General features: G+C 49.9%; 1 protein-coding gene and 1 long non-coding RNA gene across 5 annotated transcripts in view; one reads left to right on the forward strand and one right to left on the reverse strand.

The window, feature by feature from the left end:
• Nucleotides 1-5641, reverse strand: part of LOC132598346 (uncharacterized) — a 68952-nt gene extending 63311 nt beyond the window's left edge. For both annotated transcript variants that reach the window (XR_009566403.2, XR_009566402.2), the window contains exons 1-3: nt 5486-5641; nt 3472-3651; nt 1313-1413 (exon numbers count right to left, since the gene is read on the reverse strand). This is a non-coding gene — a long non-coding RNA (uncharacterized lncRNA). The remainder of the gene's footprint in view (nt 1-1312; nt 1414-3471; nt 3652-5485) is intronic.
• Nucleotides 5642-6105: 464 nt separating this feature from the next.
• Nucleotides 6106-12806, forward strand: part of TMEM132C (transmembrane protein 132C) — a 375242-nt gene continuing 368541 nt past the window's right edge. Inside the window, exon 1 of one of the 3 annotated variants that reach the window (XM_060311004.1) lies at nt 6106-6393. In XM_060311004.1, the coding sequence (XP_060166987.1) occupies nt 6309-6393 (85 nt within the window). In that variant the 5' untranslated portion in view covers nt 6106-6308. Of the gene's footprint in view, nt 6394-6899; nt 7185-7677; nt 7763-12806 lie in introns of those variants that run through there. The other 2 variants (XM_030859975.2, XM_060311005.1) reach the window with 2 other exon arrangements.

Consider the following 12806-nt stretch of genomic DNA (forward strand, 5'->3'; position numbering starts at 1 on the left):
TAATAATCTCTCAACCATCGATTATTGAATTAAAGAATGACAAGACATGGAGACTGTTATTCCTGCAATGGGACCTGATACTCCACAAGGAACAGGGGCGGAGCTGAGCGGGTGCATCATGCAATGAATGTGAATGCCTGGTGTTGCGGTGAGGGTGGGTTATCTTCCAGTGCAGCAACAAACGACCCCCAGATGTCAGCCCGTCATCTCTCAGTGTGTGTGTGTGTGTGTGTGTGTGTGTGTGTGTGTGTGTGTGTGTGTGTGTGTGTGTGTGTCCACTGCTGCTTAGCAGGGGACTCTGCTCATTGAGGTCATGCAGGGACCCAGGTGATGGAGCCACTGCTACCTTGACCCAAGCCAGTCGCCATGCTTACTCCGAATATCGGGCTCACTGACAGGTATGTACTAAGTAACTGTTATTAACTGACTGCATGGCAAACTCTCCAATCTCCTGCTGCTTCTGGAATGATGCAAGGCACTGAATGTGTCTAGGACTGCTCTGCGTCGAGAAGCAGGAAGGGGTTTGACCCTTGGTGACATTTTCAAATACATATAGTTTGGGTAATATGGCTTTGGATAAATATGTAGGGAGCAGAATAAGGTAAGGATTTAGGGAACTGCTACACAAAAGATGGTCCACTGAGGCACAGCGACAAGATGATCTGGGGGAGCTTGTTAGAGATGCAGATGAAGGGGCACCCGCCCCTGATGAACTGAATCAGATCCACCTGTTAACAAGTCCTCAAGGTGATGTGTACGCAGAACTAGGAGTGAGGACTGATGACTCAGAGCAGGGATTCTATAGCCAGAGTAACGGGGTTCGAATCCCAGCTCTGCCGACTCCTAGCTCTGTGACACTGGGTACGTTACCTAAACTCTGTATGTCAATTTCTTGGTTTGTAAATGGAGTTACTAAGAACAGTAAAGTCATAAGGTTGTTGAGAGGATTAAATGAGCGAACACATGTGCAAAGGTACTGGAAATAGCGCCCAGCACAAAGTGAAAGATCTGTAAATGTCAGAGGTGGTGACGGTGATGCGGCACATATGCCGTTAAGGAAATGTCAGTGTGACCACTTCCATTTGTAACCCTCTGAAGCTATATTAACCCACTTCTTTTACTAAACCGACTACTGAACCCCCCTGTGGAAGGGTGAGGGGTGGAAAATCCACTCTGTGGGTCTCTAGCAGGGTGATAAAAGCCTGGAAGTGTGGCAGGGAAATCGGATCTGGGTCAGGTGTGGGGGCATTTGAGCATCAGTCCTAAAAGTTGTTCTCACAAAGCCGAAAGCCACCTGCATCCCGCATCTTACCTGGAGAAGCTGGGCCCGTGATCTCTTCAGGGGAAATTCAACTCCATAGAGGCGGAGTTCCAGTAGAGACACCAGGGCAGCCCAAGGTGCTGCGGAGTTGTCTGTAAGGTTAAGTGGAAATTACAAAGGAATGATTTTTCGGTGTTTGTCAAAAACAGAAAAGTCTAGCAAGTGAAACCTGATACAGAGAGTGGGGCCTGGCCAGCGGGACATAACACAGGCGACCAGGACACCTGGTGTGGAGAACGCGCAGAGCTAAGCACACACTGGAACACAGCTGAGTGGGACGAATGATTACAGATCCAACCCCACTTCTGCCACTTCCCAGCTGGGTGTCCTTGAACAAGCCACTTAACCTCTTTGACATTAGTTTCTTGGTCTGTAAGATGGGATAAAAATAGTACAAATCCATAGGGTTGTCAACAGGATTATTTGGCAATTAACAAGCACCTAATAAATGATATTGTTCTCATCATAATTGTTACTATTACTGGCTAAGTGAGCTGAAGGTAAAAGTGTGTGAATCTCAGTTTCCTTGTTAGTAACACGGGACTGGTAATCTACAGCTTCACAACAGTCATTCACCAGACAAGTGCTAATTTGGGGTCACACCCTCCTAGGTGTTGGGAACACAGGGGCGAACAGGTCACCCCCTACCCCATGGAGCTGACACGGGATGGGGGAAGCTGCAGATAGATAATAAGCAAATAAACACATAAATGATCAAGAGTGGGTGGTGACAGCCCCCAGTAAATATTCCCTAATAGTCAGATTCTTACTGGATGGCATAATGTTGCAACCTTTATCCACGTGCAGCGGGGGGTAAGGGTGGGGAGTGGGGAAGGACGTGTCATTTCTACAGCCCACTTCCCCCTACCTACCCAGCCCCACCTTAGCCAGGCTGCGTGAGGCCCTAGAATTCGTTAAAACAAGGGTCATGGATCTTACCAACATACGACCAGAGTTTAAGCTGGCGGCTACAAGCTGACCACACCACCTGTGGGGCAGGTGGGGAGCTGATGTTCAATGTCACCACTGCCAGGTCCTAGCAAGTCACCACTGCCAGGTCCTAGCAAGTCACCACTGCCAGGTCCTAGCGAGTGACTGAACTTTCTCTTGGATCCTCAGGTTTCCCACCTGCTCCAAGGTACCCCCAAGTACCAGTCTTTCTTTCCTCCCTGAAGGGTACCATTGGGGAAACCCCGGACTCTAACACTGTCCTACAGCTCACACCCATCCAGTGGCAAGGCTTTCGCCTTTGCCTGGAGCGGGCAGCCTAACTGGTCCACGTCTCCACCTCACCACTCCCTGCTACCTTCCCAGTCCGGGCCTTCATCCCTCCTACCCTCCCACGGTCAGCTCTTAACTGGACTTCAGGCTTCCTCTGCTGCCCCCTACAGGCTGTGTTCTACAAGAGGCCAGAGCTGTTCTGGGCGGCGGGGTGAGATCATTTTTTCCTCTGCTTCCTGGTCTTTGCACTTTTGGTTTTCTCCTCCTTAAAAGCTTTTCTCTCAGAAATCTGCCAACTTACCCACTCCATCTGCCCTCTCTCAAGTTGTAACCCCGAATCAGACTTTCCCCTCATTCTGTTTTAGTTTTATTCATAGCACCTATCACTGGCTTCTAGGATGGATTTATTTGTATATTTCCTGAGCGTCTGTCCCCTAGACTCTAAGATCCATGAGTTTAGGACCTTCATCTGATTTGTTCACTGCTAGAACCCCATACCTGAGCCTGACAAATGGTAAGCAGTAGACAGATATTTGTTGAAAGAATGGATGAAATGTCAAAGGACAGCAACAGTACTCCCATTAGTGTTACTGCAAGCATGAAATGAGATGACGTCTATGTACAATAACAAAAGTACCAGCACAGCACAACATATAGCTGCCTGCCTGCCTTCCTTATTTTTCATCTTTAATAGCAAGCACCATAGTTAGGACTTGCCATTAGATCTGCAGGACGACTATAGCTGCCTCATGAGGCCAACATATAGCCCTTCTTTTCCACGTTCTTAGTAACATATACCTATAGGTCCCCTATCTAGAGGCCAACCTTATAAGAAATTCCTGAGCTAAATTCCCAAGTTCCAACCCTCATTTTATGCAATGTTAAGAATTTGGAATTTAAGCATGAACAACAAAAAAATCTGAACTTGCCTTTTCGACTTACGCACCCTGGGCACATGTGGAAACAGCAGGTTTCCTCTTTCCAATCTCTCTTCTCTCCTATAAATCATGTTAATTGTCTCCATGTGCCCAAAGCCCACAAGGAGTTTTGCAATAGCCTTTGAGGAGATTAGTGGTCTCTGATGTTGGTTATGAAATTCAGAAAAGCATCTGGAAGTAATCTAAGTTAAGGAATTAATGATTTGGGGGTTAAAAAATACATGCCTTAAAAAAAATAAATACAGGAAACTCTTTGCCCACGAACCTCTAAGTTCACACCTCTGTTTTGGGGGGTGGGTTCCTAAAAAAGATAAATCAACAACATCATCCCTTTGTTTGTTTGGTTTTGTGTGTGCTTGTTTGGTTTTTAGAAGGTCACGTGGTAGATTACATGGGATCCTAAACTGCGATTTGCGGAAGTGAAGCACCCGTGACCTGGGTCTCCTTTTGTCCGTCTGGAAGAAGCAGGAAAGCCTCTTACAGGTGATGCTAGCAGACTTTGTGGTCTCAAGGCATATCTGAGACTTGGAACACCCGAGGATGGAAGATGCCTTTGGGGACTGTGAAGTGGATTTACCTGACTGAAACTCTTCTTCTCCTTTTTCTTCCCATTTTAGAATTTTTATGTATTCCCCTGTGGTTTGTTCAGTTTGACCCTTTCTGATTATTTGAACCATGGAGTCCTGGACCACAACCTGTATTTGGCTCTGCAGTAGAGAGGGCGATACTCTATGCCAAAAGCAAAGAAATGATGTGTGTGGGGAGGGCGAGGCCGACCAAATGATGAACCTACAGAGGAGAGCAGGGGAGTGGCCGGCATAACTGGGGGCTTTTTCTTTTGTTTCTCTAATCAGACAGGAGGGAGGGAGGAAGCAGATCCCAACCAGTCAGTCAGGAAATGATGGGCTATGTTGTATTTCTCACTGAGGCTAGAAATATTTAAATGAAAAAAAATATTTATTCTCCAGTGACTTTCAAACTAACAAATAAAAATGAGGAGGAAATGTGCCTTCCATTTCAGGAGCCCGAGCCAGCCTACCTTATGACTGTCTCCCAAGGCTGGGTGTAGATTCGCTGAATGAACTGAAAACTTGGGCAGTCAGTCCACTTAAAAAATGAAGTCTCTGCTACCCAGGCCTCTGGGAACCAAGGTTTTACAGTCTTCTTTCTGGCCTGGCTAGTTTTCCCAGCTGCCTTCTGCCCACATAAGGCAAGCAGAGTGGACCAGTGAGCCCTCGTCCTCTGGAGGCCGTCCAGCTGGGAGAAGGGCTCCAGGGATGGGGAGTGCCCTTGGACCATTTGACCCCAACCCCCAATTTCCCCTCATGCTTGTCTCACGATCCCCTGTAACTGAGTTGGGGCAGCAGAAGAGGATTTGCAGTGCTCAAGACCTTTCACTTTTGTTTCTTCTCACCTGATCAAGGATATTTTTTTTTTCTTTTATTTTGAAATTCATTCCTGCCTTCTGGTAACCAGGAGCGATGGTGACACAAGACAACACCGTGAGCTTCTTTTCTGAGGTTGGACCGAGTCAGCCTGGGTGAGAGCTGGGCCCCTGAGCCCTGCCCCTGGGGAGCCCAGGACACCAGGGGACCGCCAGGCCAGGCTATGGGGTTTGGGGGAAGCGCACCGGCTGGGGGAGGGCTGGGCCTCCAGGGCAAGGCTGCTGGGCTCAGAACGCACTGCCTTTCACTCACGGACACGAGGGGGAGTCGGGGTCCTGCATTCAGATTGTTCATCCCTGGGAAGCAGATGAGGCCGGAGCATGTGTACCAGTAACCCTGCAGGCAAGCAGCTGGGATCCACGTGGGGAGGGAGAGCAGCGCTGGGAACGTCACAGAGAAGAGATTTGGGGCTCCAAGTGGGGTGGCGAGTCCTTGTCTGAATCTGCAGAGAAAAAGCTATTGCAGGAGCAAGTCTGACTGGGGAAGGGCGCATTTCCCCCCAGAATAGTGCATACAAACACATGGGCATGGGGGCGATATCCAACCATATAGAAGGATACACAGTGTAAAACGAACCTTTCCGTCTCCCCAGCGTTCCAGTCCCCTTCCTGAGATACCGCGTTGTCTTGCTACACACACACACACACAAATATACACACATGTGCGCACGCCTCTGTAGAAACCGTGTCCCTTTCGAGTCTGTCCTGCCCGTTGCTTTTTCCCACTGAACAATCTCTCTGGGAGAGCTTTCCTTATCAGCTGCAGGGGAGTTTTAATTCCAACGTCCCCAGCTCTCAAGGCAAAGAATCACGGAACAACCTGAAGTTCAGGTGCGGCGAATGAGGACCCTGGGAGGCTGGCGAGGGGAAGCGTCCGGCTCCATCTTGCGACGCGGTACCTGCGCAGAACTCTCCGGGACGCGAGCCACAGGGCACGAAGGCGGAAGGCTGCAGGGAGGAGGAGGGACCCCGCGGGTGCAACCCGCTCCCCTGCGCGCCCCACCCCCTCACCCGCGCGCCTGCTCCGGGACCCGCGCACTTTCTCCCCGGCATCCTCCAGCAGCCTGCGGCCCGGGGCGGGGCTGGGGGGGCGGGGGCGGGCTCCGAGTGGGCGGGGCCGAGTGGGCGGCCCTGGGGGCGGGACGGGCCGCGGCTGCCGCGGCGGCTGAAGAAAAGTTGTCCCGGCCAGAGCGCGAGCCTCCGCGGGATCCGCAGGCGCAGCGGCGTGTACCCGGCAGGGGCGGGGCGTGAACACCGGCTCCGCAGCCCGGCTGGCCGACTCGCTGCCGGGGGTGGCCCCGGGGCATGGGACAGCCGGCGGGGGCCACGAGTGGGCCCTGCGCCCCCGGCGGGCGGCGGGCGGCCTGAGCTGCCGGGACGCAAGATGCGCTCCGAGGGCGCGGCCCCCGGGCGGGTGGCGCCGCTGTGCCGGGCGCTCAGCCTGGTGCTGGCCGCGCTGCTGGGCAGAGGTAAGAGGCCGGGGCCGGGGGGCGTCGGTCGCGTCGGCGCTCGAGAAGTTCCCCGCTGTCCTCAGGAGCCCGGGCGGGAGGAGCCGAAGGGTGAGGGTGTCGCGGGGACCTGGGTGAGGGCGCTGGCTCCCAGGCGCGGAGCGGCCCCTTCCGTAGATGGGCGAGCCCCGTTGGGCGCCGCGTCCTTGGGATTGGGGCGAAATTGGCTGACCCAGTATCTCCGGGTTCGGGGTGCTTCCCGGGGTGAAGAGGGGGCGTGGCTGAGGGACACTCTGTGTGTGTTCACCGTCCCCGAGTTGCGTGAAGACTTAGCGCAACCCGGCACGGCCACGACGTGGAGCCGGGGGCCCGGGAGCGGGCAGCGTGGTTCTTTGCGCCTTCTTCTCCCGCAGCCTGGCGTCCCCCTCCCCAGCTCGGTCGGACTGGGACTGGTGACCCACGAGGGCGGACCGGGCCCTTTGTGCCCCGTTTCCCCCACTGTGGGGTCCCGCGGGCCGGCGTTGGCCCGCGAAGGAATGCGCAGCTCCCGGGGGGACCTCAGGTCGGGAGAAACCCGGGACCCCTTCCGGGCGCCCCGCCGAGGTCCTGTGTGGTCTAGGAGAGCGTAAAGGTGATCGCGCGGGTGGGAGAGCTGGGGCTGCAAGTCGGAATCAGACCTGGGCTTCCCAGCAGCCGGGTCTTGGGGGGCCTTCCACCTCAGTCTCCTCACCTCTGCAATGGAATGATCACCCTGTCTTGGGTTTAAGAGAATTCAGGGAGGGAACGCTTGGTGCCCAGAAGACTCAGGAAAGGTTGGTATTATTATGCAGGTTTTGATTACGTGCGTGTTGGGCCCGGGCCCGCGGCGGGAGGGGCGGGGAGACGGGTCTCGGAGCCCGGGGGCCGCCGGCGCCGCGCGAGGAAGCCCCGCTCCGCTGGGGACGGCGGCTGCGCGCCCCGAGGCCGGGCCGGGAACCGGGTGCGGGTCAGCACGCGGAGAGAGGGCTGGGGGCGCCGTTTTTCCGCTGCCTGCGCCGGGGCAAGAGTCTCGGGGCCATTGGGTGAAACCGAGATGCGCACAAGTGTCCCTGCCCTTCGCGCTGCGTGGCGGCTCCGGCCCCGGCCCCGGGCCCTGAGCGGGTAAACCGAGTCCAAGCGGATGAGAATCACGGCTCTCTCCCGCCTAAAGCTATTCAGGCTCAGCTGGAAATGCATTCGCAGAGACAAGTTGCCAGTTGATGTTACCAAGTAGCGTTTGCTTTTCAAAAGTCACTGCGCACCGGCTGGAATTCCAGAAAAATCTGCTTTCCTTAAGGGTGCATGTACCCAGACACACCAACCGGACAAAATTGCTGTTTTAAATACTGTCCCTTTCTCCCAAGAGCTCCAGGTAAACAGGAGTGTGTGTGTGTGTGTGTGTGTGTGTGTGTGTGTGTGTGTGCACGCGCGCGCGCACGGGCACGCGCGCGTGTGTGACGGGATGGGGGACATATTTCTGTTTTATTCCAGAGGACAAACCTCTTAGGAAATCTGGTTACTTAATTCTGCCGTGAGCTCTGGGTTCTATCATTTCTAGGACTCGGTTTCCCCAGATGGAAAGTGGCCATTCAAAAAAAAAAAAATCCTTCTCAAAATACTTGCTAGAGATGTTGTGATGATAAAGTGGCTTAATGGACAGAAAGCACTTCATTGAGGAGGACGGTACCATTTTAATTTGAGCGAAGGTGAAAGTCCCCGATCAGGCTTTCTCCCTCCGTGAGAGGATTCAGTCAGGTTGGAACTCTGACTGTTGAATGTGCTCCGTGAAGTAAGTTGTGGGCTTTTCTTGATTAAAGCTCACGTTCCTCTCCGCACACCATCTGGAGGATTTTACTTTTGATTTAGAGAAGTGGCCATTAGAAACATCCATGTGGAAGAGGCCAGGGACAGCAATTTTGTTGAAAGTGGTATTGGGAAATTTTTTTTTAATTTATTTATTTTATTTTTGGCTGCGTTGGGTCTTCCTTGCCGCGCGTGGCCTTTCTCTAGTTTTGGCGAGCGGAGCGGGGTCTACTCTTGGTTGCGGGCTGCTCATTGCGGTGGCTTCTCGTTAAGGAGCGTAGGTTCTAGACGCGCAGGCTCAGTCGTTGTGGCTTGCGGGCTCTAGAGCGCAGGCTCAGTGGTTGTGGCGCATGGGCTTAGTTGTTCCGCGGCACGTGGGATCTTCCCGGACCAGGGTTTGAACCCGTGTCCCCTGCACTGGCAGGCGGATTCTTAACCACTGCGCTTCCAGGGAAGCCCGGGAATTTTGTTTTAAAGATGCTATTTACACAGCAAGTGGTGAGGGTGTTAGAGGTTAGGGGGAGATGCCCCACCCCTCCCCCCAAAGCCACCTCTCCCCCTGGCTTAGGGCAACCTTGATTTGGTGGGGTTTTCTCTCCCCGCTTTTGCTTGGCAGTTTTCACCGCATATGGGTCTGCAAAATATTTTTCATTTTGTTTCTCGTGGTCATAAGCAGCAGTACATTGACCCTCTCAGATACCTCTGTAAAGAAAATGTTTGCTCCATGAATTTCTTATAGAGAGGGAAGTTTTCTGACCCTTGTTTAAATTTTTACTGTCGTTTAAAAAAAAAAAAAATCCATCGCTGACTGTTCTTGCCCAAGGATTTAAGCGCCGATTTCTGGAGCCCTCAAAACCACTGTTCAGTTTTTAATACCAATTGCAAGCTGATGTTCAACTGTGGATTTAAGGCTCTGCAATTCCTCAGGGTTTGGAACAGAATCATTGTTCTTGGGCGGTTCCATAAACAGACCAGGGCCCTGAAAGAAGGGAGTCTTCCTAAGATTTAAGTCTTGGGCCGAGGTAGATGACGCGAAGTGTCGTTGAGTTACAGGTTGAGGAACTGGCCCCATGTAAAGGGGAGGAAAGGGCAGTGGTAGGCTGAGATGCCGTCAGAGGTGAAGTGATGGTTGTCAGTCACGTAAGGGGCCCCCGGGAAGGTCACACAGGCTGGAAACCTCTTTTCGGAAGTCTGGGGCCAGGTATATTTCACAATTCAGAAGGTAGGTAGGTAGATAGAGGCCCGGGATCATCCGTGTATATTGTCTAACACGCCCGGGCTGGGTGTGGAGTTGCCTCTGTAATTGGACACATAAGTCACTTTGCATGAAAGATGTGAGTATATACATAGAAGAGGATAAAGTCCCCAGATAGCCTCACTGTCCTTTAGCGCAGCCGTGGTCACCAAAAGAATTAAAAACCAGCCGGCCAATCTTTGGGTAGTCAGAGCTTTGGGGATTTTGAATTGCTGATTTGGGATTTAGGGGCTGGGATGGTGTCATGAGTAGGAAGAGGTTGTGGGGGGGCGGGGGGGAGGGGGGGAGGTCCTTCTCGGCTCCCACGTGCACCCTCTTCCCACTGGTAACCACTGGTGTGTCTCTCTCTCTGTGAGCCTGTTTTATTGTTGTTGTCGTTATATTCTCTAGTTTCGTATTTTAGATTGCACGTGTAAGGCTCATGCCTTGTCTTTCCTTATACTTAAAGTACACACACACTCTTTGCATTAAAAGCACACACCCCTTCCTACCCACGTTGAAACTCCGTGCTGCATTGAAGCTTCTTAGAAGTGATTTCAGCCTCTCGGAAGCCGTTCTATTAAACCACCAGACTCCTAGGCCTGTCTTGCTCTACACCCAGGGCTCTAGACCAGCGCTTGCAAACTTCATGACCTGCACACAAGCACTGTTCTGTCCACAGTGCTTTTTAAAATAAAAAACTGAACAGGCTCCCCCAAATCGGGAGAATTCACATATAAAAATTGGGATTTCCAATTTCCCCTAAGAGGGTGGGCGCTCTGCCGACCTCGGGTGCACATTCTCGTAAGGCTACATCGTGCCAAAGCTATGCATGGGTGTCCCCCACCCCGGCCCCTGGGTGTGGTGTTTATTAAGTGCTTCTCTTCCCCCCCTTACCTGCCGGCCTCTTCCCCTCAGCCATGTGAATTTGCACCTTCAGCTCTTCCTCCTTTATCTCAATATTCATCCTTAGCCTAATCACAAATGTGGCTAGAATTGGGCAGAGAAGAACCCAGAACTCTCAATTATATTAGCAGTTAGCACTTTCATGAGCAGGGGTTAAAACAAAGCCTTTGGATGTATCAGATATCTTATAACATCCATAGTCATGAGAAGCATGGTTAATAAAAACGAATCTTTGGCATTTTAATTGGAGTGAAAGGGAGTATTACTGAATTAATGGAATAAATGGAAAGTCTGATGGGTAGAATATCTCTCTACAGCATTCTGCGTTGTTTAAGAGTAAGGTTTATTAATGTAATTTTCAAACAGTAAAATTCACCCTTTTGAGGTTAGAGTTTTGATTTTGATGAATGCACATGGCCATAGAAACACAAACACAACTGAGGTATAAAGAAACTTCCATCACCCCCCAAATTCCTGGGTGTTCCTATGTAGCTACCCCTTCCCCCTATACCTGCAGCCCCTGGCAACCGCTGATTTGTTCTCTGTCCTTATAGTTTTGCCTTTTTCAGAATTCCATAAAAATGGGATCGTGCAGTATGCAGCGTTTGAATCTTCTGTCTTTCACTTAGCACCATGCATGTAATATTCACCTATATATCAACAGTTATTCCTTTTTGTTCTTTTTCTTAAGTTGAGCTATAGTTGATTTACAATATCTTATGTTCCAGCCATATGACATAATGATTCAAAATTTTAATGGTTATTCTCCATTTATAGTTATAAAATATTGTCTGTATTCCCTGGGCTGCCCAATATATCCTTGTAGCTTATTTGTTTTATACATGGTAGTCTGTACCTCTTAATCCTTTGTCCTTGTCTTGCCCCTCCCCCTTTCCTCTCCCCACTGGTAACCACTAGTTGATCTCTATATCTGTGAGTCTGTTTTTTTTTTCTTTTTGTTGTTGTTGTTAGATTCGCTAGTTTGGTTTTATTTTTAATTTTATCTTATTAATACATTTATTTATTTATTTATTTATTTTTGGCTGCGTTGGGTCTTTGTTGCTGCGCGCAGGCTTTCTCTAGTTGCGGCGAGTGGAGGCTACTCTTCATTGAGGTGCATGGGCTTCTCATTGAGGTGGCTTCTCTTGTGGAGCATGGGCTCTAGAGCGCAGGCTCAGTAGTTGTGGCACATGGGCTCTACAGCACAGGCTCAGTAGTTGTGACGCACGGGCTTAGTTGCTCTGTGGCATGTGGGATCTTCCCGGACCAGGGCTCGAACCCGTGTCCCCTGCATTGGCAGGTGGATTCTTAACCACTGCGCCATCAGGGAAGTCCCTGTTTTATTTTATAGATTCCACGTGTAAGTGGTAACATACAGTATTTGTCCTTCTCTGTCTGACTTATTTCACTAAGCATAATACCCTCCAGGTCCATCCATGTTATTGCAAACGGTAAAATTTCATTCTTTTTTATGGCTGAGTAATACTCCATTGTATATATGTACCACACCTTCTCTATCCATTTATCTGTTGATGGACACATAGGTTGTTTCGATATCTTGGCTATTGTAAAAAAGGCTGCTATGAACATTGGGGTGCGTTGTCTTTTCGAATTAGTGTTTTCATTTTCTTCATATGTACGCCCATGAGTGAAATTGCTGGATCATATAGTAGTTCTATTTTCAGTTTTTTTGAGGACCCTCCATACTGTTTTCCACAGTGGCTGCACCAATTTACATTCCTACAGTGATCAAGGGTTCCCTTCCTCGTCAAATCAAAACCACAATATCACCTCACACCTGTGATATGGCTATAATCAAAAAGACCACAAATGGTCTATTGCTTTTTAATACTGCATAATATTACAGTGAATGGATACAGCCCTGTTTGTTTATTCATTTCCTAGTTGAAAGCCATTTGGATTACTTCCATTTGTGGGTCATTATGAAAAATGTCACTATAAGTATTTGCAAACAGGTTTTCAAGTGAATGTTTGTTCATTTCTCTTGGGTAAATACCTAGGACTAGAATTGCTGGCTGGTGTGATACCTGTACACATAACTTTATCAGAAATTGCAAACTTTTTTCAAACATGGAAACATTTTGCAATCCCATCAGCAATGTATAAGAGTTCCTGCTGCTTTGTATCTTCAGGACCACTTAATGTTATCCCTTGTTTTAGTTTGATTTTATGTGGCACTTCTAATAGGTGTGTAGCAGTATATCTTTCAAGTTTTAACTTTTATCCTGTGACTTATAATGTTGAGCATTCTTTCTTGTGCTTACTTACCATCCTTATACCTTCTTTGGTGAATATCTTTTTCAAATCTTTTGCCAGTTTTTTGTTGGTTGTTATTTTCATATTATTGATCTTTGAGGGCACTTTATATATTATGGATACAAGTCCATTTTCAGATAGGTGTTTATAGAAATTCTTGCAGTATGTGTCTTGGGAGGAGCAAAGGATTTTTAAA

This window comes from Globicephala melas, chromosome 13 (assembly GCF_963455315.2).
Source record: "Globicephala melas chromosome 13, mGloMel1.2, whole genome shotgun sequence".
Classification (NCBI taxonomy): domain Eukaryota; kingdom Metazoa; phylum Chordata; class Mammalia; order Artiodactyla; family Delphinidae; genus Globicephala; species Globicephala melas.